Source organism: Amblyraja radiata, chromosome 6 (assembly GCF_010909765.2).
Source record: "Amblyraja radiata isolate CabotCenter1 chromosome 6, sAmbRad1.1.pri, whole genome shotgun sequence".
NCBI lineage: Eukaryota > Metazoa > Chordata > Chondrichthyes > Rajiformes > Rajidae > Amblyraja > Amblyraja radiata.
Genome location: NC_045961.1, coordinates 92,560,636 through 92,587,102, shown reverse-complemented (window position 1 = coordinate 92,587,102; position 26,467 = coordinate 92,560,636). Strand labels below are relative to the sequence as shown.

General features: G+C 45.4%; 1 protein-coding gene across 4 annotated transcripts in view; it reads right to left on the bottom strand.

Moving 5' to 3' along the window:
• Positions 1–306: 306 nt before the first annotated feature.
• The window catches only part of LOC116974595 (inosine-uridine preferring nucleoside hydrolase-like), a 39,814-nt gene continuing 13,653 nt past the window's right edge, over positions 307–26,467 (bottom strand). For all 4 annotated transcript variants that reach the window (XM_033023247.1, XM_033023245.1, XM_033023243.1 and 1 more), the window contains exons 2-6: positions 25,735–25,928; positions 19,957–20,136; positions 13,155–13,266; positions 2,375–2,511; positions 307–846 (exon numbers count right to left, since the gene is read on the bottom strand). In XM_033023247.1, the coding sequence (XP_032879138.1) occupies positions 499–846; positions 2,375–2,511; positions 13,155–13,266; positions 19,957–20,136; positions 25,735–25,920 (963 nt within the window). In that variant the 5' untranslated portion in view covers positions 25,921–25,928 and the 3' untranslated portion in view covers positions 307–498. The remainder of the gene's footprint in view (positions 847–2,374; positions 2,512–13,154; positions 13,267–19,956; positions 20,137–25,734; positions 25,929–26,467) is intronic.

The following is a 26,467-nucleotide window of genomic DNA, read 5'->3' as shown; positions in this document are numbered from 1 at the left end:
TGCCCCCTAATCATGCAGCATTCTAGTAAGCCTCCTTTGCACATTTCCAAGTCTTCCTTCCTCTAGTGAAGCAACCAGAACTGAATGCGATACACCAAATGCAGCCTAACCTAAATCATTGGATTTGAGGCAGCCTGCTTGTATATGCCTAGTATTCTGGTTTTATTTTGCTTTTCCAGCAGTCCACTTCACCTGCAAAAGGTGGAGATCGGTGTGGGATAGCAAGTCTGTGATTAGGGTTGTGGTCCAGTCATGAACATTATTGAAGACTCCATGGTGGGGGGAAAAAAAAAACACAACACAAACTACTGTTGAAATTCTTATACTCTGGATTTGTAAAATCAATCATTTATACAGTCAGACATTCTAGTCGTTTGGTTCTTCACAAGAATTCAATGGAAATGTGGGAGGTAACTCTGCTATAGCCCAATCTTTATTTTGACCTCTGGTGGTGGTAGCCAACTTCCTATCCACAATTACCATTACACCCTCTGAGGTCTACTGCAAGGCAGCCATCATTAGCCGCTTAAATTTCTCAATGTCACATTTTTTCATAACAAAGGCATGGTTTTCCTTTCCCAGGAGGTTTTGGCTGTCCAGGACCATCATCCCTCTAGTGAGCAGCCCCTGTAATTCCACACTGACACTGCACCGGATATATTCAGTAACAACACTCGCGTCAATAGCAGTTGCCATTGCATAGGAATCGCAGGAGTTAAAAGCCGACTCAAGGTGTGATTCTGCTTCATTTTGCATGACCGTTTTGTATTTTCCACTGTGTCTTGTAATAGTCTTCATGAAGCAAGCCTTTTCAGTGCCTAGGTTTACCCATTCTTCAAAGAATTTCTGAAAGAGAAGAAAAAAAATGTTCAGCTGGATGCTCCTGAAGATCCCGCATCGACAGTATTCACCACATACAAGTAGTGATACTGGCTTATGGATATCAAAAAGGCAGCAGAGCATATTGTACTGGCTACATTGCCCCAATAATATCCATCAGCTGAGTTTAGTTTCACTCATGAAATAAATTCCGACTGAATTATGGGGTGGCTCAGCTGGTAGAGCTGCTGCCTCACAGCATCAGGGACCCAGGTTCAATCTTGACCTTTGGTGCTGCATGGAGTTGCACTTTCTTCCCGTGACCACGTGGGTTTTCTCCGGTTTCCCCACATCCCAAAGACATGCGGGTTTGTTTGTAAGTAAATAGGCCTCTAAATTGCCCCTAGTGTGTAGTGGGCGACATCGTCGGGAGCTCGCAGGTCACAGGCTGGTGCCTGTTTTCCGGAGCTCCCGCGGCAACAGCTGCTTCCGCTGGACTGGAGGGCGGCAGCTTCGACCACCCCGGGCCGCGGAGCTTGAACCGGCCCGTTCGTGGAGCTCGGTGGGACTGATTACCATCGCCCAGTGGGGTATCGCTTCAGCACAGAGGGAGAAGAGGAGGGAAGAGACAGTAACCCTAAGATTTTTGCCTCCATCATAGTGAGGAGGTGCCTGGTGAACTTACTGTGGTGGATGTTAATTTGTGTTTATTGTGTGTTTTGTTGTTTATTATTACATGTATGGCTGCAGGCAACGACAAATAAAGGATCTAAGTCTAAGGGAGTGGGTGAGAAAGTGGAATAACAGAACTAGCGTGAACAGGTGATCAATGGTCGGTGTGGTGCGAAGGACCCATTTCCATGCTCATGTACTTGTTGCAATGGAAGCAAATATGATGTAGGTGAACTTGGTTGTATCTCTTAGTCATGAAAGAAATATAAAATCTGTCATAAATTTCCTACATATTCACTCCCAAATACAAACAATACCAGCCCCATCTAACCTTACATCTTCAAAAGTGACACTTACAAACAAATAGAACAAAGCAACTGCATCATTTATTTTATTTTGATAGGAGCAAAGCATGAAGATTCCTACATAAGAGTAATTTGCAGCCTGTCATTTTTGCATGACCATAAGACATTGGAGCAGAAGATTAGGCCATTCGGCCCATCAAGTCCGCTTCACCAAGGCTGATCTATTTTTCGTTCTCATTCCCCATTCACATGACTTCTCCCCGTAACTTTCCCGGGGTGGCACAGCGGTAGAGTTGCTGCCTTACAGCGCCAGGGACCCGTATTTGATCCTGACTATGGGTGCTGACTGTACGGAGTTTGTATGTTCTCCCCATGACCTGCTTTTGTTTTCTCCAATATATATATATATATATATATATAATGTGCGGGGATTGCTGGTCGGTGCGGACTCAGTGGGCAGAGACCTTTGACGCCCTTACCAATCAAATGGAGTCCGGAGGGTGCAGGCAGTTACAGGAGAGAAGTCCAACATACCCCCTCCTCCTCCACCACAGGATACTGACAAACATGGATCTTACCCAAGGCAGCTGGTGACGCAGAGTATATTCCCATGTGGCTATGTAGGTTGGGCACGAGAACTGATTCAGGACAATGGAAGCAGCCTCTGGGTCGGTGGCAAAGTTAAACTCCCCGCAAACGGTTACGTTCCCGACGGCTGAAAATAAAGCAAATCATTCATGGATCATGAATGGCCTGTACCAAACAATCTGAATGAAAGTAATCAAGCAAATCTGACCAAAGGTTGTTAAAGCAGCATTTTGTCTCTAGTTTGTTAGGTTGGCTGATTTCTTAGTCTAATAATTTAAATGCAAGACGAAACTTAAAAATTCATCTACATTTGATTATTTGGAAACAAACCAAAAGATTGACATTTCAGACTGCTCGGTCAACCATTTTAACTATATAGCCATTCGAAAACTATTTTCACTCGTATATAGTTGAGCAGCAGACAGTAGCTACTCACACTTTCAATTAGGTTGATCAGTTCAGTTCAGTTTTATTTGTCATATGTAGGTTAACACAGGGTCAACGGTACAATGAAATGTGTTTGACAAGACAACGGGTCACCAGATGAATGTACAATTCTTCAATGCCTTGAGAAGCTCTTTGCTCTGGATGGTCAACCTATGTGCCACAGACTCAGGATGGGGTGGTAGTGGGGGGGAAAGAAGGTCAGCCTTTTAGGACAAAGGTTGTCCACCAGATTTAGTCCTGCAGTGGAGGGGATTGTCCTGGGTGTCATGGTACACCAGTCATTGAAAGTAGGCATGCAGGTGCAGCAGGCAGTGAAGAAAGCGAATGGTATGTTAGCATTCATAGCAAAAGGATTTGAGTATAGGAGCAGGTTCTACTGCAGTTGTATAGGGTCTTGGTGAGACCACACCTGGAGTATTGCGTACAATTTTGGTCTCCAAATCTGAGGAAAGACATTCTTGCCATAGAGGGAGTACAGAGAAGGTTCACCAGACTGATTCCTGGGATGGCAGGACTTTCATATAACCATATAATCATATAACAATTACAGCACGGAAACAGGCCATCTCGACCCTTCTAGTCCGTGCCAAACACATAATCTCCCCTAGTCCAATATACCTGCGCTCAGACCATAACCCTCCATTCCTTTCCCATCCATATAACTATCCAATTTATTTTTAAATGATAAAAACAAACCTGTCTCCACCACCTTCACTGGAAGCTCATTCCACACAGCTACCACTCTCGGAGTAAAGAAGTTCCCCCTCATGTTACCCCTAAACTTCAGTCCCTTAATTCTCAAGTCATGTCCCCTTGTTTGAATCTTCCATACTCTCAGTGGGAAAAGCTTTTCCACGTCAACTCTGTCTATCCCTCTCATCATTTAAAAAACCTCTATCAAGTCCCCCCTTAACCTTCTGCGCTCCAAAGAATAAAGCCCTAACTTGTTCAACCTTTCTCTGTAACTTAGTTGCTGAAACCCAGGCAACATTCTAGTAAATCTCCTCTGTACTCTCTCTATTTTGTTGACATCCTTCCTATAATTAGGCGACCAAAATTGTACACCATACTCCAGAATTGGCCTCACCAATGCCTTGTACAATTTTAACATTACATCCCAACTTCTATACTCAATGCTCTGATTTATAAAGGCCAGCACACCAAAAGCTTTCTTTACCACCCTATGAGATTCCACTTTCAGGGAACTGTGCACAGTTATTCCCAGATCCCTCTGTTCACCTACATTCTTCAATTCCCTACCATTTACCATGTACGTCCTATTTTGATTTGTCCTGCCAAGATGTAGCACCTCACACTTATCAGCATTAAACTCCATCTGCCATCTTTCAGCCCACTCTTCCAACTGGCATAAATCTCTCTGTAGACTTTGAAACTCTACTTCATTACCCACAACCCCACCTATCTTAGTATCATCTGCATACTTACTAATCCAATTTACCACACCATCGTCCAGATCATTGATGTACATGACAAACAACAGTGGACCCAACACAGATCCCTGTGGCACCCCACTCATCACTGGCCTCCAACCTGACAAACAACCATCCACCATTACTCTCTGGCATCTCCCATTCAGCCACTGTTGAATCCATCTTGCTACTCCACCATTAATACCCAACCATTGAACCTTCTTAACCAACCTTCCATGAGGAACCTTGTCAAAGGCCTTACTGAAGTCCATATACACAACATCCACTGCTTTACCCTCATCAATTTCCCGAGTAACATCTTCAAAAAATTCAAGAAGATTAGTTAAACATGACCTTCCAGGCACAAATCCATGTTGACTGTTCCTAATCAGACCCTGTTTATCCAGATGCTTTATATATTATCTCTAAGTATTCTTTCCATTAATTTGCCCACCACTGACGTCAAACTAACAGGTCTATAATTGCTAGGTTTACTCTTAGACCCCTTTTTAAACAATGGAACAACATGCGCAGTACGCCAATCCTCCGGCACTATTCCCGTTTCTAATGACATTTGAAATATTTCTGCCATAGCCCCTGCTATTTCTACACTAACTTCCCTCAATGTCCTAGGGAATATCCTGTCCGGACCTGGAGACTTATCCACTTTTATATTTCTCAAAAGTGTCAGTACTTCCTCTTCTTAGATCCTCATAGTTTCCATAGCTACTCTACTTGTTTCCCTTACCTCACATAATTCAATATCCTTCTCCTTGGTGAATACCGAAGAAAAGAAACTGTTCAATATCTCCCCCATCTCTTTTGGCTCTGCAGATAGTTGGCCACTCTGACTCTCTAATGGACCAATTTTATCCCTCGTTATCCTTTTGCTATTAATATAGCGGTAGAAACCCTTCGGATTTACTTTTACCTTACTTGCCAAAGCAACCTCATATCTTCTTTTAGCTTTTCTAATTTCTTTGTTAAGATTCTTTTTACATTCTTTATACTCCTCAAGCACCTCATTTACTCCATGCTGCCTATAACTATTGTAGATCTCCCTCTTTTTCCGAAACAAGTGTCCAATTTCCTTTGAAAACCATGGCTCTACAATTTTTACGATTTCCTTTCAACCGAACAGGGACATAAAGATTCTGTACTCTTAAAATTTCACCTTTAAATGTACTCCATTTCTCTTCCACATCTTTCCCATAAAACAAACTGTCCCGATTTACTCCTTTTAAATCCTTTCGCATCTCCTCAAAGTTAGCCTTTCTCCAATCAAAAATCTTAACCCTAGGTCCAGTTTTGTCCCTCTCCATAATTATATTGAAACTAATGGTATTGTGATCACTGGACCCGAACTGTTCCCCAACGCATACCTCTGCCACCTGACCCATCTCATTTCCTAACAGGAGGTCCAGTACCGCCCCTTCTCTAGTAGGTACTTCTATGTATTGTTGCAAAAAACTATCCTGCACACATTTTACAAACTCCAACCCATCCAGCCCATTTACAGAATGTGTTTCCCAGTCTATGTGTGGAAAATTGAAATCTCCCACAATCACTACCTTGTGCTTACTACTAATATCTGCAATCTCCTTACATATTTACTCTTCCAATTCTCGCTCCCCATTTGGCGGTCTATAATACACCCCTATAAGTGTTGCTACCCCTTTCCCATTTCTCAGTTCCACCCAAATAGCCTCCCTAGACGAGCCCTCTAATCTATCCTGCCAAAGCACTGCTGTAATATCTTCCCTGATAAGCAATGTAACACCTCCACCTCTTGCCCCTCCAATTCTATCACACCTGAAGCAACGAAATCCTGGAATATTTAGTTTCCAATCACAGCCCTCCTGCAACCATGTTTCACTGATCGCCATAACATCATACTTCCAGGTGTCAATCCAGGCTCTAAGTTCATCCACTTTTCTTACAATGCTCCTAGCATTAAAATATACACATTTAAGAAACCCACCCTCTCTTATTCTCTGATTATTTTCTTTTTCTTCTCTCTCCCCTACATTTTGGGTCAGAGTGCTACCATTCTCTGCCCCCTGCTTCACACACTGACTGCTAGCTTTCCCAATTTGAGTCCCTCCCCCCAACCATACTAGTTTAAAGTCTCCCCAGTAGCCTTTGCAAATCTCCCCGCCAGGATATTGGTCCCCCTTGAGTTCAAGTGCAACCCGTCCTTTCTGTACAGGTCGCACCTTCTCCAAAAGAGGTCCCAATGATCCAGAAACTTGAATCCATACCCACTGCACCAGTCTCTCATCCACGCATTTATCCTCCACCTCGCTCCATTCCTACTCTCACTGTCGCGTGGCACAGGCAGTAATCCTGAGATTGTTACCTTTCCAGTCCTTCTCCTTAGCTCTCTACCTAACTCCCTAAATTCTTCTTTCAGGACCTCTTCTCTTTTTTTACCTATGTCGTTGGTACCTATATGTACCACAACCTCAGGCTCCTCTCCCTCCCATTTCAGGATTTCTTGGACACGTTCAGACACATCCCTGACCCTGGCACCAGGGAGGCAAACTACCATCCGTGACTCCTGTCTGCGTCCACAGAATCGCCTATCCGACCCCCTGACTATAGAGTCCCCTATTACAATTGCCCTCCTCTTCTTTTCCTTACCCTTCTGAGCAACCGGACCGGTCTTTGTGCCAGAGGCCCGGCCGCTGTCGCTGCCCCCAGGTAGGCTGTCTCCCCCACCCTTACTCAAGCATGAGTACTTATTTTCAAGGTGTACAGCCACCGGGGTACTCACCAGTCCCTGCCTCTGCCCGTTGCCCTTCCTAACTGTGACCCAGTTTTCTGTCTCCCATGGTCTTGGAGTGACCACCTCCCTGTAACTCCTTTCTATGACCTCCTCGCTCTCCCTGAGCAGACAGAGGTCATCGAGTTGCTGTTCCAGGTTCCTGACACGGTCCCTTAGGAGCCCCATCTCGACACACCTTGCGCAGATGTGGACGTCTGGAGGGCACTCCGACTCCATGACCTCCCACATCTGACATCCAGAACAGTAAACTGCCCTGGCCCTCATTCTCCCCCTTATACAAATACAATAAAGCCTTACACGAAAGCCTTACATAAGCCTTATGACGAAAGACTGGATAGACTCGGCTTGTACTCGCTAGAATTTAGAAGATTGAGGGGGGATCTTATAGAAACTTACAAAATTCTCAAGGGGTCACAGTTTAAGGATAAGGGGGAAATCTTTTGGGACCGAGATGAGAAAAACATTTTTGAATGTTCTCTGGAATTCTCTGCCACAAAAGATAGTTGAGGCCAGTTCACTGGCTGTATTTAAGAGGGAGTTAGATGCGGCCCTTGTGGCTAAAGGGATCAGGGGGTATGGAGAGAAGGCAGGTACAGGATACTGGGTTGGATGATCAGCCATGATCATATTGAATTGCGGTGCAGGCTCGAAGGGCCGAATGGCCTACTCCTGCACCTATTTTCTATTTCTATGTCCTATAAGAAGACTCCAAGAAGGCAGGACTTCTAAGGTGGTTATCTCTGGATTGCTTCCAGTACCTCGTGCTGGTGAGGACAGGAACAGGGAGATAGGGGATCTGAATGTGTGGCTGGGGGGCTGGTGCAGGGGGCAGGGATTTATAGACCAATGGGATCTCTTCTGGGGTAGGGGTGACCTGTACAAAAGGGACGGGTTACACCTTAACTGGAGGGGGACCAACGTTCTGGCAGGCAGGTTTGCAAGAGCTACACGTGTGGGTTTAAACTAAAAAACTCAGCCTATCCTCTTCATAGTTTAGATAAATGAGAGGAGGGGTTGGGGGGGGGGGGGATGAAGAAGATTCAAAATATTACAGGGTTTGACATTACTACTGCATTGTCTGTCCAGAACTAGGGGTCACAATCTCAAAGTAAGATCACCCATCCAAGACTGAAATGAGTACAAATGTTGACATCAAGAGGTGGTGATTTTTTGGAATTCTCTACCCAAAAGGATAAGGGTGGCTCAGAAACAGAGTATGTTCAGCAAGGAGAGATTGTTGGAGTTTTAGCTGTTAACATTATTGCAGTGTGCTGGTGAAGGAAGGAAAACTGGCACTCACAACCACAATCCTGTTGAATGACCGAGCAGGTGCCAGGGTCCAAATGGGCTATTCTGAACGCTATTTGTAGTACTGAGTGTACATTTCTTTAGGGTACGGCGAATATTTGTGATTCCCTATCCCAGACCCTGAGATTGCTCACAGTTAATTCACAACTGATTGATAGATCTTTTGGGTAGGAAGGGAATCAGAAGATATGGAGGCAATGTTGGAAGGTACAGCAGAGGTAGACAGTTTTATTCAATGGTAAAGAGGACTGTGGCCTAATTCTGGCCATTTTACAACAAAAAATGTTGGAGTAACTCAGCAGGTCAGACAGCCAATCTGAGTCACTCCAGCACTTTGTGCCTTTTTGGATAAAACAGCATCTGCAGTTTATTGTGTCTACCTTCTACTTTTACGCCCAGTTTTTAGTTCTATTCCCAGTTCTCCACATAACAAAGCAAGGCATTTTCATATTTATATAATTAAAAGTCTCATCTTGACCACTTCCTGTCTGCGCTGTATATTGATTTTAGAAAAAAAACGCTACCCTGTATCGCTGTGATTTTTGCCCATCTTACTCACAGTCCTCCGCTGAGCCAGCCCCGTGGATTTTTCCCATCGATAAAAAATAAAAAGGTTATGAATGTTTATAAAACCTTGAGATCAGCTGATTGGTCCTCTCATCTGTCAATCACCACAATGAAGGTAAGGCCCCTTCCGAGTGGGGGGGAGCGGGACTATAAAACCGTGGATGCCTGGACGCAAGTCAGTCACTCTGCAAGATCGCGATGGAGAGGCCACCACTGTCATTCTAAACTATGAATCAACTGAACTGTGAGTCTGCAATGTACTTGCAATAAATGATTTGTTAGCCCTTAATGACAATGCCATGAGTTGTTTAGCCTGCTGCCCTGCCTGTGCTTGAAAGTGCAATGCTTAATTGGAAATGAAATGACAATGCCATGAGTTGTTTGGCCTGCTGCCCTGCCAGGGCTTGAAACTGCAATGCTTTATTAGGTCCGACTGTGTTTGGAAGGAATAAATGCCTTATTAGGTCTGACTGTGTTTGGAAGGAATAAATGCTTTATTAGGTCTGACTGTGTTTGGAAGGAATACATTCTTTATTAGGTCCGACTGTGTTTGGAAGAAATAAATGCTTTATTAGGTCCGACTGTGTTTAGTCCAAAATTCCCGCTCATATCGTGACTTCCGCTTAGCGGACAGGTCGCGCTGATTGCGTAATTTCTGGTAAGTGCAGAGGTCACACTGATTTTGGAAGTGCCGCTGACTGCAGAAGCCCCACAGTGGAGAGGCCGTGCTCAGTCGTGTGAGTAGATTCAAGAAAGTTTACTCATATATATATATGGTGTGTGGGTCAGTGTGTGTGTAAAACCCCTGTCCCACGGTATGAGTTCATTCCAAGAGCTCTTCCGAGTTTGCCTGATTCGAACTCGGAGATTTACAGTAATGGCCACTCGTCGGTACTCGGGGCTCTCGTGGACATTTTTCAACATGTTGAAAAATCTTCACGAGTCTTCCCGTGCTTACCTGCCGTTAGCGAGTCTTCCCGAGTACCTGCCGTTAGCGTTACCAACTGCTAAGAAATGTCCCCGAGCTCCGACGTACTCACTAAGTTCATTCTCCGTGCTTACCCCGAGTTTGATTTTTTTAATTCGGGCGAGCTCTTGGAATGAACTCGTACCGTGGGACAGGGCTTTAAGTGTGTGTGTGTGAGTGTGTGTATATTGGAATTGGTGGAGAGGTGGAATATTGCATTGGGGGACCAGTCCTCCCGTGTGAAGCTAGGACCCAACGGGTCCCACTTAGTCTAGTATCATGTAAAAATCATGTGATGAATAGTTCGGGTAAATGCACAGAATCACTTGCCCAATGTAGGGGAATCAAGAACCAGAGGACATAGGTTTAAGGTGGTGTGGGGGTGGGGGGGGGGAGGGGGGGAGGGGGGGGGGAAGATTCAATTGGAAACTGAGGGGTAACTTCTCCACACAGATGCTGGTTGGTGTATGGAATGAACTGCCGGAGGAGATAGTTGAGGGAGGTGGTATCGCAACGTTTAAGAAACATTTGGACAGGTACATGAATAGGATAGGTTTAGAGGGATATATGGGCCAGATGCACGCAGGTGGGACGAGTGTAGATGGGACAAGTCGGGCATTGTGGGCAGGGTGGGCCGTAGGGCCTTTTTCCACGCTGTATGACTCAATGACTAATGAAATGACTCACTGAATAACTTGGCCAAGCCATCACAGATTATTTTGTGTGCAGGTTCATGTTTTATTCTGGTGGAATGCAAATTGCATTCTAGAATATGCTTACAAGTAGGGCCCAAATACCAAACATATGGCATAGAATGCTATTTATTATTAGTATCAACTTCCTGTCATAAAATGACTGTATCTGCCATCTCACACAATTCGATGGGGGAAAACTCTTGTTCTTAAGAGATTGACCCTATACACACAATTAGAGGCAGAGACACACTTATGGACATTTCACCATGCCCATGTACTAAGATTGGCATATATCCAAAATGGTAAGAGTCTCAACGGAATATTAAGATCTCTCATTTTGAAGAGCCCAACGTAATCAAATGTACAATTGTAAAAATCTTTTTCCCTCTGCAAATTTCATGCAGATAGATTTATTTACATAATATTGCAACCTACAGCATAAGTGTCACTTTTTTTGTTGAAAAATGGGTCTGACCTTGGATGGCAAAGACAACAAAAAGCAATTTTGTAAACATATAACCAAGATTGTATCTCATCGATTCACCATAAATCAAGTTAGTATCTTCCTGCATTTTCTGAAAGTCAAACCTCATCCATCCTGATTGATCAAAAATGTTTAGCTACTAAAGCACGAGGCATGACTGATATTAACCATCTTCAGAAGTAACAGGAGATTCAGTGGAGGATCTTTGTGTCATCCGTCAACAATAAGATGATTCACTGAACACCTTGCCCAGAGTAGGTGAATCGAGGGCCAGTGGACAAAGGTTTAAGGTGAAGGGGAGAAGATTTGATAGGAATCTGAGGGGTAACTTTTTCACACAAAGGGTGGTGGGTGTATGGAACAGAGGAGGTAGTTGAGGCTGCCAGAGGTGGTAGTTGAGGCTGGGACTATCCCAACGTTTAAGAAACAGTTAGACAGGTGCATGGATAGGACAGATATGAATCAAATGTAGGCAGGTGGGACTAGTGTAGCTGGGACATGTTGGCTGGTGTGGGCAAGTTGGGCCAAAGGACCTGTTTCCACACTGTATCACTCTATAACACTAATAAAATGATTCACTGAACACCTTGGCTAAAACATCACAGATTATTTTGTGTGCAGGTTCATGTGTTATTCATGTGGAATGCAAATTGCTTTTTTCTCCGATTTGGGTATTTTTTCAAATTTTCTTTGACAAAAATACTAATTTTACACAAATTAAAATTGTTCAGAGGACGAATCGTAACAAAATTCACTGAATAAGCATCAAGGAAAAACAGTTATTCACGCAAGATTTACGAAATTCTTAACATAAAAATAGTAGAGGTAAATCACGTTTAAGAACAGAGTTTGTACGCTAAAAGTAGACACAAAGTGCTGGCGCAACCCAGCGGGTCAGGCAGCATTTCTGGAGAAAAGGAATAGGTGACGTTTTGGGTCAGAACCTTTCTTCTGACTCGTTTGCACCTGTGACCCCTTGGATTTTCTCCAGGCGCTCCAGTTTCCTCCCACGTTTCAGACATACAGATTCAGACTCAAGAAGGGTTTCAACCCGAAACGTCGCCCATTCCTTCTCTCCAGAGATGCTGCCTCACCCGCTGAGTTACACCAGCATTTTGTGTCTACCTTCGATTTAAACCAGCATCTGCAGTTCTTTCTTTCACAGGTTTGTAGGTTAATTGGCTTCTGTAAATTGTCCCTCGTGTGTGGGACAGAACTAGTGCAGGGGTGAACTAGTGCAGGGGTGATCACTGGTTGGTGCGGACTTGGTAGACAGTAGGGCCTGTCCACAATACCTCAATTCTGGTCAATAAGGCTCACCAGCGTCTCTTCTTCCTGAGGAAACTGAAGAAGGTCCATCTGTCTCCTCAGATTCTGGTGAACTTCTACCGCTGCACCATCGAGAGCATCCTTACCAACTGTATCACAGCATGGTATGGCAACTGCTTGGTCTCCGACCGGAAAGCACTGCAGAGGGTGGTGAAAACTGCCCAACGCATCACCGGTTCCTCACTCCCCTCAATTGAGTCTGTCCAAAGCAAGCGATGTCTGCGAAGGGCGCGCAGCATCGCCAAGGACTGCTCTCACCCCAACCACAGACTGTTTACCCTCCTACCATCCGGGAGGCGCTGCAGGTCTCTCCGTTGCCGGACCAGCAGGTCCAGGAACAGCTTCTTCCCTGCGGCTGTTACATTACTTAACTCTGTACCTCGGTGATTGCCAGTCACCCCCACCCCGGACACTCCTTCCCCCGGAAAACATTGCACTACGACGACTGTATGTACGTATATATATTTATTGCTCATATTCTATGTTCGCTCTTCTAGGGAGATGCTAACTGCATTTCATTGTCTCTGTACTGTACACTGCACAATGACAATAAAGTTTGAATCTGAATCTGAATCCGTTTCCACGTTGTATATCTAATCTTAATTTGTTTTAACAACCTGGCTAGGTTAGTATAATTTTCAAAGTATGTTGAAATTGATTGTGACTTACATACTAATCATTTATATAATCATACTCTAATATTCAGTATTAAATTACAGACATGCTGAATAAACAGATGTGAGTAGCTAGCATACCTTCCATGTTTCCTCCCATGACATACAGATCTTTCAGCTTTGTGGAAAATGTTGGATCCATTTTACTTGCCATGGCTACATTAGTCAGGGGACCGAGAGCCACGAGAGAAATCTGAAAGATAAAATGTTACTGTGCATAGTATTTACTTGAAACTTGTGTCCAGTTTTTGTTGTGTTTAGACTTTAGAGTTACAGCACAGAAACAGGCCCTTCGGCCCACCGATTCCGTGCCGACCAGCGATCCCCATTTAGAGATACAACGCAGAAACTGGCCTTTCAGCCCAGCTGGTCCATGCCGACCTATGATCCCCGTGCTCTAACACTATCCTGCACACACCAGGGACAATTTACAATTATACCAAGCCAAGCCTGTACGTCTTTGGAGTGTGGGAGGAAACCGGAGATCCTGGAGAAAACCCACGTAGGTCGCAGAGAGATCGTACAAACTCCGTACACACAGCACCGTAGTCAGGATCAAACCCGCGTCTCTGGGGATGTAAGGCCGCAACTCTACTGCTGTGCCATCGTGCCGACCATTGTGTGTGTCACATATTTATGCTTGTTCATATACGTGCAAGATGATACAGAGGATGTTACCAGGACTGGGCAGTTTGAGGTATAAAGAGAGGTTGGATAGGCTGGGATTGTTTTCCCTTGAGCATACGAGGCAGGTTGACAAATATTCTACGATCTCTGGCTTACTCAGGTGAAATCTTGCCTCTACTCTAAAGCAAAGACACTACTGTGTGGTGCTGAGTGCAATCTGGACCTGGTGAATCTGGATTTAAACCTAAGCAAATCTGCTCTCTAGACATAAGATCCCAAGCTGCCATTTAAAAAGATGGAAGTTTGGTCACAATTTATAGACAATAGGTGCAGGAGCAGGCCATTCTGTCCTTCGAGCTAGCCTCGCCATTCACTGTGTTCATGGCTGATCATCCACAATCAGTACCCCGTTCCTGCTTTCTCCCCATATCCCTTGACTCCGCTATCTTTAAGAGCTCTATCATTCTCCGGAGAATCGGCCTCCACTGCTTCTGAGGCAGAGAATTGCACAGATTCGCAACTCTCTGGGTGAAAAAGATTTTCCTCATCTCCATTCTAAATGTCCTACCCCTTATTCTTAAACTGTGGCCCCTGGTTCTGGACTCCCCCAACATCGGGAACATGTTTCCTGCCTCTAGCGTGTCCAATCCCTTAATAATCTTATATGTTTCAATAAGATATCCTCTCATCCTTCTAAATTCCAGAGTATACAAGCCCAGTCGCTCCAATCTTTTAACATATGACAGTCCCGCCATCCCGGGAATTAACCTTGTGAAACTACACTGCACTCCCTCAATAGCAAGAAAGTCCTTCCTCAAATTAGGAGACCAAAACTGCACACAATACTGCAGGTGTGGTCTCACCAGGCCCTGTACAACTGCAGAAGGACCTCTTTGCTCCTATACTCAACTCCTTCTCCTAAGGTCAACATGCCATTAGTTTTCTTCACTGCCTGCTGTACCTGCATGCTTACTTTCAGTGACTGATGTACAAGGACACCCAGATCTTGTTGTACTTCCCCTTTTCCTAACTTGACACCATTCAGATAATAATCTGCCTTCCTGTTCTTGCCACCAAAGTGGATAACCTCACATTTATCCACATTAAACTGCATCTGCCATGCATCTGCCCACTTGCCCAACCTGTCCAAGTCATCCTGCATTCTCATAACATCCTCCTCGCAGTTCACACTGCTACCCAGCTTTGAGTCATCTGCAAATTTGCTAATGTTACTTTTAATCCCTTAATCTAAATCATTAATGTATATTGTAAATAGCTGTGGTCCCAGCACCAAGCCTTGCGGCACCCCACTAGTCACTGCCTGCCATTCTGAAAGGGACCCGTTAATCCCTACACTTTGTTTCCTGTCTGCCAACCAATTTTCTATCCATGTCAGCACTCTACTCCCAATACCATGTGCTCTAATTTTGCCCACTAATCTTATATGTGGGACCTTATCAAAGCTTTCTGAAAGTCCAGGTACACTACATCCACTGGCTCTCCCTTGTCCATTTTCCTAGCATGATTTCCCCTTCGTAAATCCACGCTGACTCGGACCGATCCTGTTACTGCTATCAAAATGTGTCGCTATTTCATCTTTTATAATCGACTCCAGCATCTTCTTCACCACCGATGTCAGGCTAACTGGTCTATAATTCCCTGTTTTATCTATCCCGCCTTTCTTAAATAGTTGGATAACATTAACTACCCTCCAATCCACAGGATCTGATCCTGAATCTATAGAACATTGTAAAATGATCACCAATGGTTCCATGATTTCTAGAGCCACCTTGAGTACACTGGGATGCAGACCATCAGGCCCTGGAGATTTATCAGCCTTCAATCCCATCAGTCTACTCAATATTATTTCTCGCCTAATGCAAATTTCTTTCAGTTCCTGTCTCCCTAGATCCTCTGTCCTCGAGTACATCTGGGAGATTGTTTGTGTCTTCCTTAGTGAAGACAGAACCAAAGTACCTGTTCAACTCTTCTGCCATTTCCTTGTTCCCCATAATAAATTCACCTGTTTCGGTCTTCAAGGGACCCACATTTGATTAACTAATTTTTTCCTTTTCACGTACTTAAAGAAGCTTTTACTATCCTCCTTTATATTCTTGGCTAGCTTACCTTCGTACCTCATCTTTTCTCTCCGTATTGTCTTTTTAGTTATCTTCTGTTGCACTTTAAAAGTTTCCCAATCCTCTGGCTTCCCGCTCATCTTTGCTACGTTATACTTCTCTTTTATTTTTATACTGTCCTTGACTTCCCTTGTCAGCCACGGTCGCCTCTTACTCCCCTTGGAATCTTTCTTCCTCTTTGGCATGAACTGATCCTGCACCTTCTGTATAATCCCAGAAATACCTGCCATTGTTGTTCCATTGTCATCCCTGCTAGGGTCTCTTTCCAGTCAACTTTGGCCAGCTCCTCCCTCATGCCTCCATAGTCCTCTTTGCTCAACTGTAATACTGACACTTCCGATTTTCCCCTCTCCCTCTCAAATTGTAAATTAAAACTATCATATTATGGTCACCACCTCCTAATGGCTCCTTTACCTTGAGTTCCCTTATCAATTCGGGTTCATTACACAACACTAAATCCAGAATTGCCTTCTCCCTGGTAGGCTCCAGTACAAGCTGCTCTAAGAATCCATCACGGAGGCACTCCACAAACTCCCTTCCTTGGTGACTTGTACAAACCTGATTTTCCCAGTCTACCTGCATGTTGAAACATGACATAACCACAACAGCATTACCTTTACTACATGCCAATTTTAACTCTTGATTCATCTTGCACCCTACATCCAGGCTACTGTTTGGCGGCCTGTAGATAACTCCCATTAGGGTCTTTTTACCCTTACACTTCCTCAGTTCTATCCATGCTGACTCCACATCTCCTGATTCTATGTCGCCCCTCGCAGGGAACTGAATTTCATTCCTTACCAACAGAGCTACCCCTCCCCCTCTGCCCACCTGTCTGTCTTTTCGACAGGAGGTATACCCTTGGATATTCAGTTCCCAGCCCTGGCCCCCTTGCAGCCATGTCTATGTGATTCCCACAACATCAAACATGTCAATCTCTAACTGAGCCTCAAGCTCATCCACTATATTTCTTATACTTTGCGCATTCATATACAACACTTTAACTTTGGTATTCACTTCCCCCCCCTCACTGTTGCCCCTGACCTTACTCTCTTATCCCTTCTTGAACTTTCCTTCCCATTAATTCGGGACTTTTGTAACTTTTCCTGTACTCACTTCCCCTTCAATTCCATCTTTATACTCCCAATTTGTCAATCCCTCCCCCCCCCCCCCCCCCACTATTTAGTTTAAACCCACACGTGTAGCCCTAGCAAACCTGCCTGCCAGAACGTTGGTCCCCCTCCAGTTAAGGTGTAACCCGTCCATTTTGTACAGGTCACCCCTACCCAGAAGAGATCCCAGCGGTCCATAAATCTAAATCCTTGCTCCCTGCACCAGCCCCTCAGCCACACATTCAGATCCCTATCTCCCTGTTCCTGTCCTCACTAGCACGAGATACAGGAAGCAATCCAGAGATAACCACCCTAGAAGTCCTGCCTTTCAGTCTTCTTCCTAACTCTCTAAACTCACGTTGCAGAAGCTCCTTCCACTTCTTCCCGACATCATTTGTGCCTACGTGCACAACTACTTCCGGCTGCTCACCTTCTCTCTCTCTCTCTCTCGAGGATATTATGAAGTCGATCCGTGACATCTTGCACCCTGGCACCAGGGAGGCAACAGACCATCCTCACATCTCGTCTGCCGCCACAGAATCTCCTGTCTGCTCCTCTGACGATGGAGTCACCCACCACTATGGCTCTGCCCGACGTCGGTCTCGTCGATCGAGTCTCATCACTAGGATTGGATCCACCGACCTGTCCTCCATTCGGACTGGAAGCATCGTCTGGCCCGACAGCTCCCAAGAGGGTGTACCTGTTTTCAGTAGGTACAGCCACCGTGGTCACCTGCACTCCAGGTTTACTCCCCTTTCTCACAGTCACCCACCTTCACTCTCCCTCTATCCTTGACGTGACCACCTCACTGTGGGTCTTGTCCAGGAAACTCTCCTTTTCCCGGATGGCCCTGAGGTCATCCAGCTGCTTCTCCTCTTCCCCAACGTGTTCATTCAGGAGCTGCACCCGGACACAATTCCTGCAGGTGTAGTTTCCAGAAGCACCAGCGGTGTCCCTGACTTCCCACATCCTGCAGGAAACACATTGTGCCAACTTGCCTGCCATTTCTTCAGTGGACAAAAATCACAAATCACAAATTTCAATCAAGTGCAGCCTCCTTGCCTCAGCCTCCTCGCCGAAGACTCTCAAGCCAAAGACTCACATTGTACTCATCAAGGCACTTCACCTCAACAAGGCAGCTCCACTTCTTCATCTGGTACCTAATCAACTACTTTAGGGCTAATTACTTGAACCTGGGCCTTTGGCGCTATTTTTAAATCTTCCCCTCTGACTCACCTACTTCCAGCCAATACTCGTTCTCGCTGCCTCTGGCTGCTGCTTCTCTCCTGTCCAAAAGCTGTCCTGCAACCCACATCTGGAGGAAATCTGATCAATTCCTACAATTTTATATTATTTCTCACATTTTCTCAAGACGGGTGACGACCTTTTCGCCCAATGTGTCTATGCCAGCTTTTACAGGAACCTTCCCCTTTCCCACCACCACCACCACCACCAATTTCCTTGCAACCTATTCCCTCTCGCCATCTCTCCCCCATCATCTCTGGAAGGGTCTCAATCTGAACCGCCACCCATTCCTTCTCTCCAGAGATGCCGCCTGTCCCGCTGAGTTACTCCAGCATTTTGTGTCCATCTCTAATTCTCCTGTCACCTACCCACACTGGGGGAACATTTACAGCAGCCAATTAACCTAACAGCAAGCTTTTGAATAGATGGAAGGAACCAGAGCGGCCATGAGAAATCTACCGTCAAAGGGGGAACAGGTAAACACTGTACAGAGCACTAGAGGTCAGAATTAAACCAGGGCTCCAGAGCTGTGTGGCAGCAACACTGTGTGGTAGTGAAGTTACTTGCTTCACTGTTTTGCCTTAGTGGATCACACTGCTGATCTTCATTGTTGCTCATCCATAAATTGGCTGTCACTGTGTAGTTATAACTGTGACTGCAGTTCAATGAAGTACTTCATTGTAATGTGTTTGGGATGTATAGGCGATGAATATGAGAGAGATACTATATTACAGGGAAATCAGTAAATAATTGAGATGTTACAAGTCGAATTTGGTTATGCTCAGCTTACTATCAAAACGTGGCTAAGCTTTCAGAAAGTATTACAATAAAACATGCAAACATTAGTCAAATCTGAAAAATGTTTGGTATGATAGTACACTTGTTCATATACAAGCATAATTGCAAGATGATACTGAGGATATTACCCGGACTGTGCAGTTTGAGTTACAAAGAGAGGTTGGATAAGCTTGGACTATCTTCCCTAGAGCAAGGGAGGCTGAGGGTCGGTGACTTTTAAGGCATGTGAAATCATGAGGGGCATAAATAAAGTGGACGATCTCAGTCTTTTTACCCTGGGATAGGGGAGTCTAAAACTAGAGGGCAAAGATTTAAGGTGAGAGGGGAAAGATTTAAAGGGGAATGGAGGGATTTTTCCCCCCTCCACAGAAGATGGAACAAGCTGCCAGAGGAAGCTGCGGAAGTGTGTAAGACATGGGTTCATGGATGTAGATGGATAGGAATAAAACACAGACAAATAGGTCCAGCTCAGATGAACGTCTTGGTCAGCACGGATGAGATGGGCCGAAGGGAACCTGTCCATGGATGAAGAGGTTTGGAAGGATATTGGTGAAACACAGGCAGATAGGTCTAGCTTGGATAGGCATCTTGGTCAGCATGGATGAGTTGGGCTGAAGGGTCTGCTCTGTGCTGTTGAACTGCACAGCTCCAAAAAAGGACTTGGCACAGCCTTTGGGAATCAACTGTGAACTCAACAATGACTAATAATTGGAGACACAAGAAACAGAAGATGTCCAAATGCCTAATAATTAATGATGACACATTGTAATCCACATTTCCAACAAGTGTCTGCCATCTCCAATGTTTTTAATCTGCTCCAGCCACATGTTGCACACTGCCTCTCAGCCAGCACCACCACAATTCCAGAGGTGGATATCAGAGGCTCCTCCCAGTGGATTTATTCTGCCACTCGTACCGAGAGCTGTTGGGGCTTCTCTTCCCCCGGGAGCCAGATCACCTCACCTGCCCGGTGTGTTCAGTGACTATCCGCACCATGGCATTCACTGCATGCTCACTCTGCAGGTGCTCCAGGCCTGGAGCGCTGGGGTCTGGGACATCTCCCAGCCCATCTTTTCCATGGTAAGCTGAAGAGTCCAAACATTGTCCAAGGAGAGAGCTACTGGTGCCTCGAAACACAGGGATCTGCAGAGCGGAGAAAGCAAATCATTCCATGTTTAATTTCAGTATTTCCCCACAGTTTGGTGTGGTGAAGATGACGGGTTGAGATACTTGGGAGGGTGAGCACTTGATGACATCTTTCCTCTAGCTGAGCAACCAGCACTGCACGCAGTGTGGTCTCAACACCTTGTTCACTTGTGACATGTCCCAAGGCAAAGTCTTGCCTTTTTCAAATGCTCAACCAAGCGGCTGGTGTTTGGGAGATATAGAAATCCAAAATAGGCAGCTTCTCAAAGCTGCTCAAGTATTCAATGCTAAACATGGCAAATTGCCTATCTCAACACTATATTCTCTCCAGTCATTCCCCCCCCCCCCAATCCCCCGTCTCCTATCAGGCAGGGGATACAAAGGCTTGCAAGCAGATACCACTAGATTTAAGAGCAGTTTCTTCACCATTGTTATCACCACTTATATGACAAGGATGCATTCCCAATTTATCTTGTTGCAGCTCTTGCTCCTCTTGACTAAATCCCCACTGACTCTAGAGCTGTAACACCATATTCTGCAGTTTCCTTTCACCTTTTGCACTACCTGTTGCACTGTGGTGTGGAATGATTTGCCTGCATAGAACACAAAACAAAGCGTTGCCACTGTATCTCTGCACATGACAACAATAAACTAACGCCAGAGTGGACGTACAACAGAAGCAATAGTTTGTGTTTAGATCTAGATGAGAAAAGTACCCAGGCAACAATAAAGTGACATGGTTAGTGACAAGGCGTGAGTGAGAAGGAAGGCGATTAGGGAGACATACACACGCAGCGGACGAGACACAAAAATAAAATGTACACAACGGTGTTTAGATGGAACTATGATTGTACGGAAAAGACTGAAGGATATCTCCTGGTCATAGCCCCATGAGGGGTAGCAAGCAAATCCTGCTCTCATGAAAATAAAAATTCAAACCACAGATGCTGGAAGGTTGAAATAAATATCTTACGAAGAAAGGCCCCGAACAAAAACGTCCCCCATCCATTTTTCACCAGAGATGCTGCCTGACCCGTTGAGTTACTCCAGCACTTTGTGTCTAAATGTCGACAATGCTGGAAGCATTCAGCAGGTCAGGCAGCATCTGTACAAAGAGCAGGGCTTGCCCCACTTTCACGACCTAATTCACGACCTTTTTTACTCGTGGACATTTTTCATCAGGCTAGAAAAACATCCCGACCTACTAGATGCCACGAGTACCTACGACTAGCATCACGACCTACCTACGACCTACCTACGACCTCGTGACGACCATGCTGCGAGTACGAGTCAAGGGCAAACTCGGCAGAGGTCGTGAATTAGGTCGTGAAAGTGGGACAGGCCCTTTAATGTTTCAGTTTGAAGAGCTTTGTCCAAATGGATCAGTGAAAAAACAAGTTTCAGAAAGGGGGAGATGGGATGGATATGATGAGCATATTCAGTTGTTAATCCATTGGATCATAGCAGCACTGGATACTAAAACTCCACAACCTCAACGGCAACTGTCCTTTGTGAGCAAGTCTTCCATTAAATCACCCTGTTCCAACTATGTAATGTCTCAGGGAATAAAGGTATAAATCAGGACTGATGCAGGGTCTCAACCCAGATCAACACCTACAATTTTACTCCATAGATGCAGAATGACCTGCCGAGTTATTACAGGGTTCTGTTTTTTATTGGTGATTTTACCTACACCAAGATACGATACGATAGAACTTTATTTATCCCAGGAGGGAGATTCTTCTGCCAACAGTCACAACAACACAAATTACATGAAGTGTGAAATTAAAGTGACGAGTGGAAAGGTTTGGGGGATGTACAAAGATTGGAGAGGGGTGGGGGGGAAGGAAGTCAGTCTCAGTCTACCCCACGACAGAAGAGGGAGGAGTTGTAAAGTTTGATAGCCACAGGGAAGAAGGATCTCCTGTGGCTTTCTGTCCTGCATTTTGGATCCCATAATTTCTCCTCTACCTAATTTACTGTTGTCTTGCCCCCCCCCCCCCCCCCCCCCTCAATTCTGCCCCACGTCACTGGTTCACTCTCATATCCTCAGCATCATCACACAAAGGTCTACGTGTGACTTAGTCCCCGGAAGCAGGTCCTGCACCATTTGTCTATCTGCAGTAAGCAATGCATCTGAATACCAAACTTATTGCAACAGGACCTCTAAAGGGCCTGCCCCACTTGGGCGACCTAATCGGCGAGTTCTGACGAGTTTGCCCTCGACTCATACTCGCAGCATGGTCGACACGAGGTCGTAGGAGGTCTTCGTAACTCTCCTTCATGCTCGAGAGTGGTCTCCGCATATTTGAGGCCTCAGCTAGGTCGCGGCGTTTTTTTCAATATGTTTAAAAATGCCTGCGAGTAAAAAAAGGTCGCCATGGGAAAAATCTATACTTTTTTTACTCGTAGGTTTAGTCGTAGTAGGTTGTGGTAGGTCGGCATGTTAGTCGTAGGTAATCAAGGGTAGTCGAAGGTAGTTGTAGATAGTCTTCATCATAGTCGAAGGGACGTCGAATGAGATCGAAGGAGGTCACATTCACTCTCCACTATTCGGTGTCCAATTTTCCTGAAGATAGTCGTAGCTAGTCGCAGCTAGACAAAGCTAGTCTTCAACATAGTCGAAGGAGGTCTTCAACATGTCATTTTTTCAAACTCTTCTAAACTTGCCAATTAAGTATGCAAGTGGGACAGCCCCTTAACAGACAAGCGAAGGACCAGCAACATTGTCAACTCTAAGTTCCATCTAGAAAAGGCAGTCAGTGACAGTCACCTTCACAGACAGTGGAATCGTCACAACCAAAGGACCACAGGTGAAAAAGGCAAGAGAAAAAAATCACAGCAGGACTGAGCAAACCATTCTGAAAGTCAGGAAAGGGCATTCACAAACAAAACCTGTAATCTGAGTATCGTGTGCTGAACACTTCAAAAGATTATCAGGGTTGCTGAAAAGAGAGAGGGCTGACAAACTGCAATCGCTGGAAGCCACGTCCTTTGATTATTTACCTGTGCATTAATATTTAACAATAAAGAAAGCAAAGGAAATCTCTGAATGATAATTCACAATTAAAAAGGTAGATCGACGCAAGGTTATTTAACTATTTCATAAAAGAGATAAGGAGCAATGTCACGAGTTTGCAGCGGAGATAGGAACCGTTTGACCCGTAAAAGATGTGGACTGAGGAACGTGGAACAGTTAACGGAGATGTCGAGGACAGCCCGCATTACAGACGAGGGCATCATAAGGTGTATGAAGATAGTGAAGATGGTTATCCAAAATTACAGCAGGATCTTGCTCAGTTGGACAAGTGGGCCGAGAAATGATCAAGAGTTGAATGCAGATAAGTGTGAAGTGTTGGGGAAGTGAAAGCAGGATAAGACCTTCACAGCGAATGGTCGGTGCCTGTGGAATGTTGTAGAGCTGAGGGATTTAGGAGTACTGGTACATAGTTTCACAAAAGTGACATTACAGGCAGATACAGTGGTCAAGAAGCCTCTTGGTACATTGGCCTTCATGAGTTAGGATATTGAGTATGGAATGCACAGGAAGGAACTGCAGATGCTGGTTTACATCAAAGATAGACAAAAAGTGCTATAGCAACTCAGCGGGACATGCAGCATCTCTGGATAGAAGGAATGGGTGACGTTTTAGAAACATAGAAAATAGGTGCAGGAGTAGGCCATTCGGCCCTTCGAGCCTGCACCGCCATTCAATATGATCATGGCTGATCATCCAACTCAGTATCCTGTACCTGCTTTCTCTCCATACCCCCTGATCCCTTTAGCCACAAGGGCCACATCTAACTCCCTCTTAAATATAGCCAATGAACTGGCCTCAACTACATTCTGTGGCGGAGAATTCCAGAGATTCACCACTCTCGGTGTAAAAAATGTTTTTCTCATCTCAGTCCTAAAAGATTTCCCCTTTATCTTTAAACTGTGACCCCTTGTTCTGGACTTTCCCAACATCGGGAACAATTTTCCTGCATCTAGCCTGTCCAACCCCTTAAGAATGTTTTAAGTTTCTATAAGATCCCCCCTCAATCTTCTAAATTCTAGTGAGTACAAGCCGAGTCGATCCAGTCTTTCTTCATATGAAAGTCCTGACATCCCAGGAATCAGTCTGGTGAACTTTTGGTCAGTTTTGGTCTGAAGAAGGGTCTCAACTCAAAACGCCACCCATTCCTTCTCTGCAGAGACGCTGCCTGTCCCGCTGAGTTACTCTAGCATGTTGTGTCTATTGAGTATGTAAGTTGGGATGTTACATTACAGTTGTACAACACGTCCTGTGTTCAGTTATGGTCACCCTGCTATAGGAAGGATGTCATTCAGCTGGAAAGATCACTTGAATTGACAACACCGGAATTTTGGCCTTTGCTCGTTTCACCACTCTTTACATAATAACGTTTAAACTACATAATAGCTGAATGTTACGTGATTCATCCCGTTTCCCAAAACCACTCAGCTTCTTTCTTCATTGGGCAGGGAAACATTGATGGGATGTTTCTCCCATTTTTGTTAGTCCTTGCTGTCTCCTCCCCTTCCTCAGCCTTCCTGCTGTCTCCTCCCATCCCCCAGACTTCGGGTTCCTCCTCCTTTTTCCTTTCTTCTCCCCGCCCCCCCACCCCCGATCAGTCTGAAGAAGGGTTTCGGCCCGAAACGTTGCCTTTTTCCTTCGCTCCATAGATGCTGCTGCACCCGCTGAGTTTCTCCAGCTTTTTTGTGTACCATTGATGGGAGAAAGTTCACCTGTGCATGTCCTAGATTTTTCTCGGGGGGACAGATAGCATTTCTGGAGAAAAGGAATGGGTGACGTTTCAGGTCGAGACCCTTCTTCAGACTGACACAAAGTGCTGGAGTAAAGAAGGGTCTCGGCCCGAAACGTCACCAATTCCTTTTCTCCAGAGATGCTGTCAGTCCCATCGAGTTACTCCAGCATTTTGTGTCTAAAGAAGTTAGCATTAACCAACCTGATCTCCCAGTAGCTCAGTACTTCAACTCCCCCTCCCATTCCGAATCCGACGTTTCTGTCCTGGCCCTCCTCCATGGCCAGAGTGAGTCCCACTGCAAATTGGAGGAGCAGCACCTCATATTTCACTTGGGCAGTTTACACCCCAGCGGTATGAACATTGACTTCTCCAATTTCATGTAGTCCTTGCTTTCTCCCTCCTTCCCCTCCCCTTCCCAGCTCTCCCACAGCCCCCTCTCTGCCTCTTTCTTTCTTCTTCCTGCCCCCCCCCCAACCCCACGCCCACATTAGTCTGAAGAAGGGTCTCGACCCGAAATGTTGCCTTTTTCCTTCGCTCCATAGATGCTGCTGCGCCCGCTGAGTTTCTCCAGCTTTTTTGTGTACCATTGATGGGAGAAAGTTCACCTGTGCATGTCCTAGATATTTCTCTTTCTCTACCCTTGCAATTGGTCTTGGGTCTTTAGAAGAAGACCCAAGACCACCTTCTCAGGGCAATAAACATCCTCATCTATATCCTGGCCATAACCTCACCTTGAACACAGGACTGGGTTAAAATTACAAGTCGGAAGATCGACATCAGCTAAAGAATCATATTCCAAAGCACGCGATACTTTTCGGACATTCACCTCAGTCCTCTTGCAAGCTTTTAGCACTCGGAGGACATTTCTGCACGCATTATCAAGTGACGTGTTTCCATGGCAGCAGGTAATGCCCAGGACATGCACGTTTGGAGCTCCAAGAGCCATCATTAATGCTTGGGCATCGTCCAGCCCACAGTCACAATCCACCAGCAACAGCTTCTTGCCAGCCATATTAGAATCTGCAAGTAAAACAAAACAAAAAAATCAGTGAACCAGGTTAAAATTTTAAACTAGCACCCAATAGAAAGATGTTCATCCTTGTCATATGAAATAGGAGTAGAATTAGGCCATTCGGCCCATCAAGTCGACTCCACCATGGCTGATCCATCTCTCCCTCCTAACCCCATTCTCCTCCCTTCTCCCCATAACCACTGACACCGATACTAATCAAGAATCGACCTTGTTTGCAGGTCTGCCCTGCGCGATTATTGTGGACGACATTCTGGTCTATGGAAGGGATGTGGCTGAACATGACCGCCACCTCCGACGGATTCTGGACCGCGCGCGGCAGATCAATCTAAAGCTGAACCAGTCAAAATGCAGGTTCCGGGTGCCTGAGGTCCCATATGTTGGCCACGTTTTCACGGCCCGCGGGTTAAAGCCCGACCCGCAAAAGACCAGCGCCATCTCCGAGCTGCCTGCCCCGACAGATGTTACCAGTCTACAGCGCTTCCTGGGTATGGTCAACTATCTGGGCAAGTTTATCCCTGACCTCAGC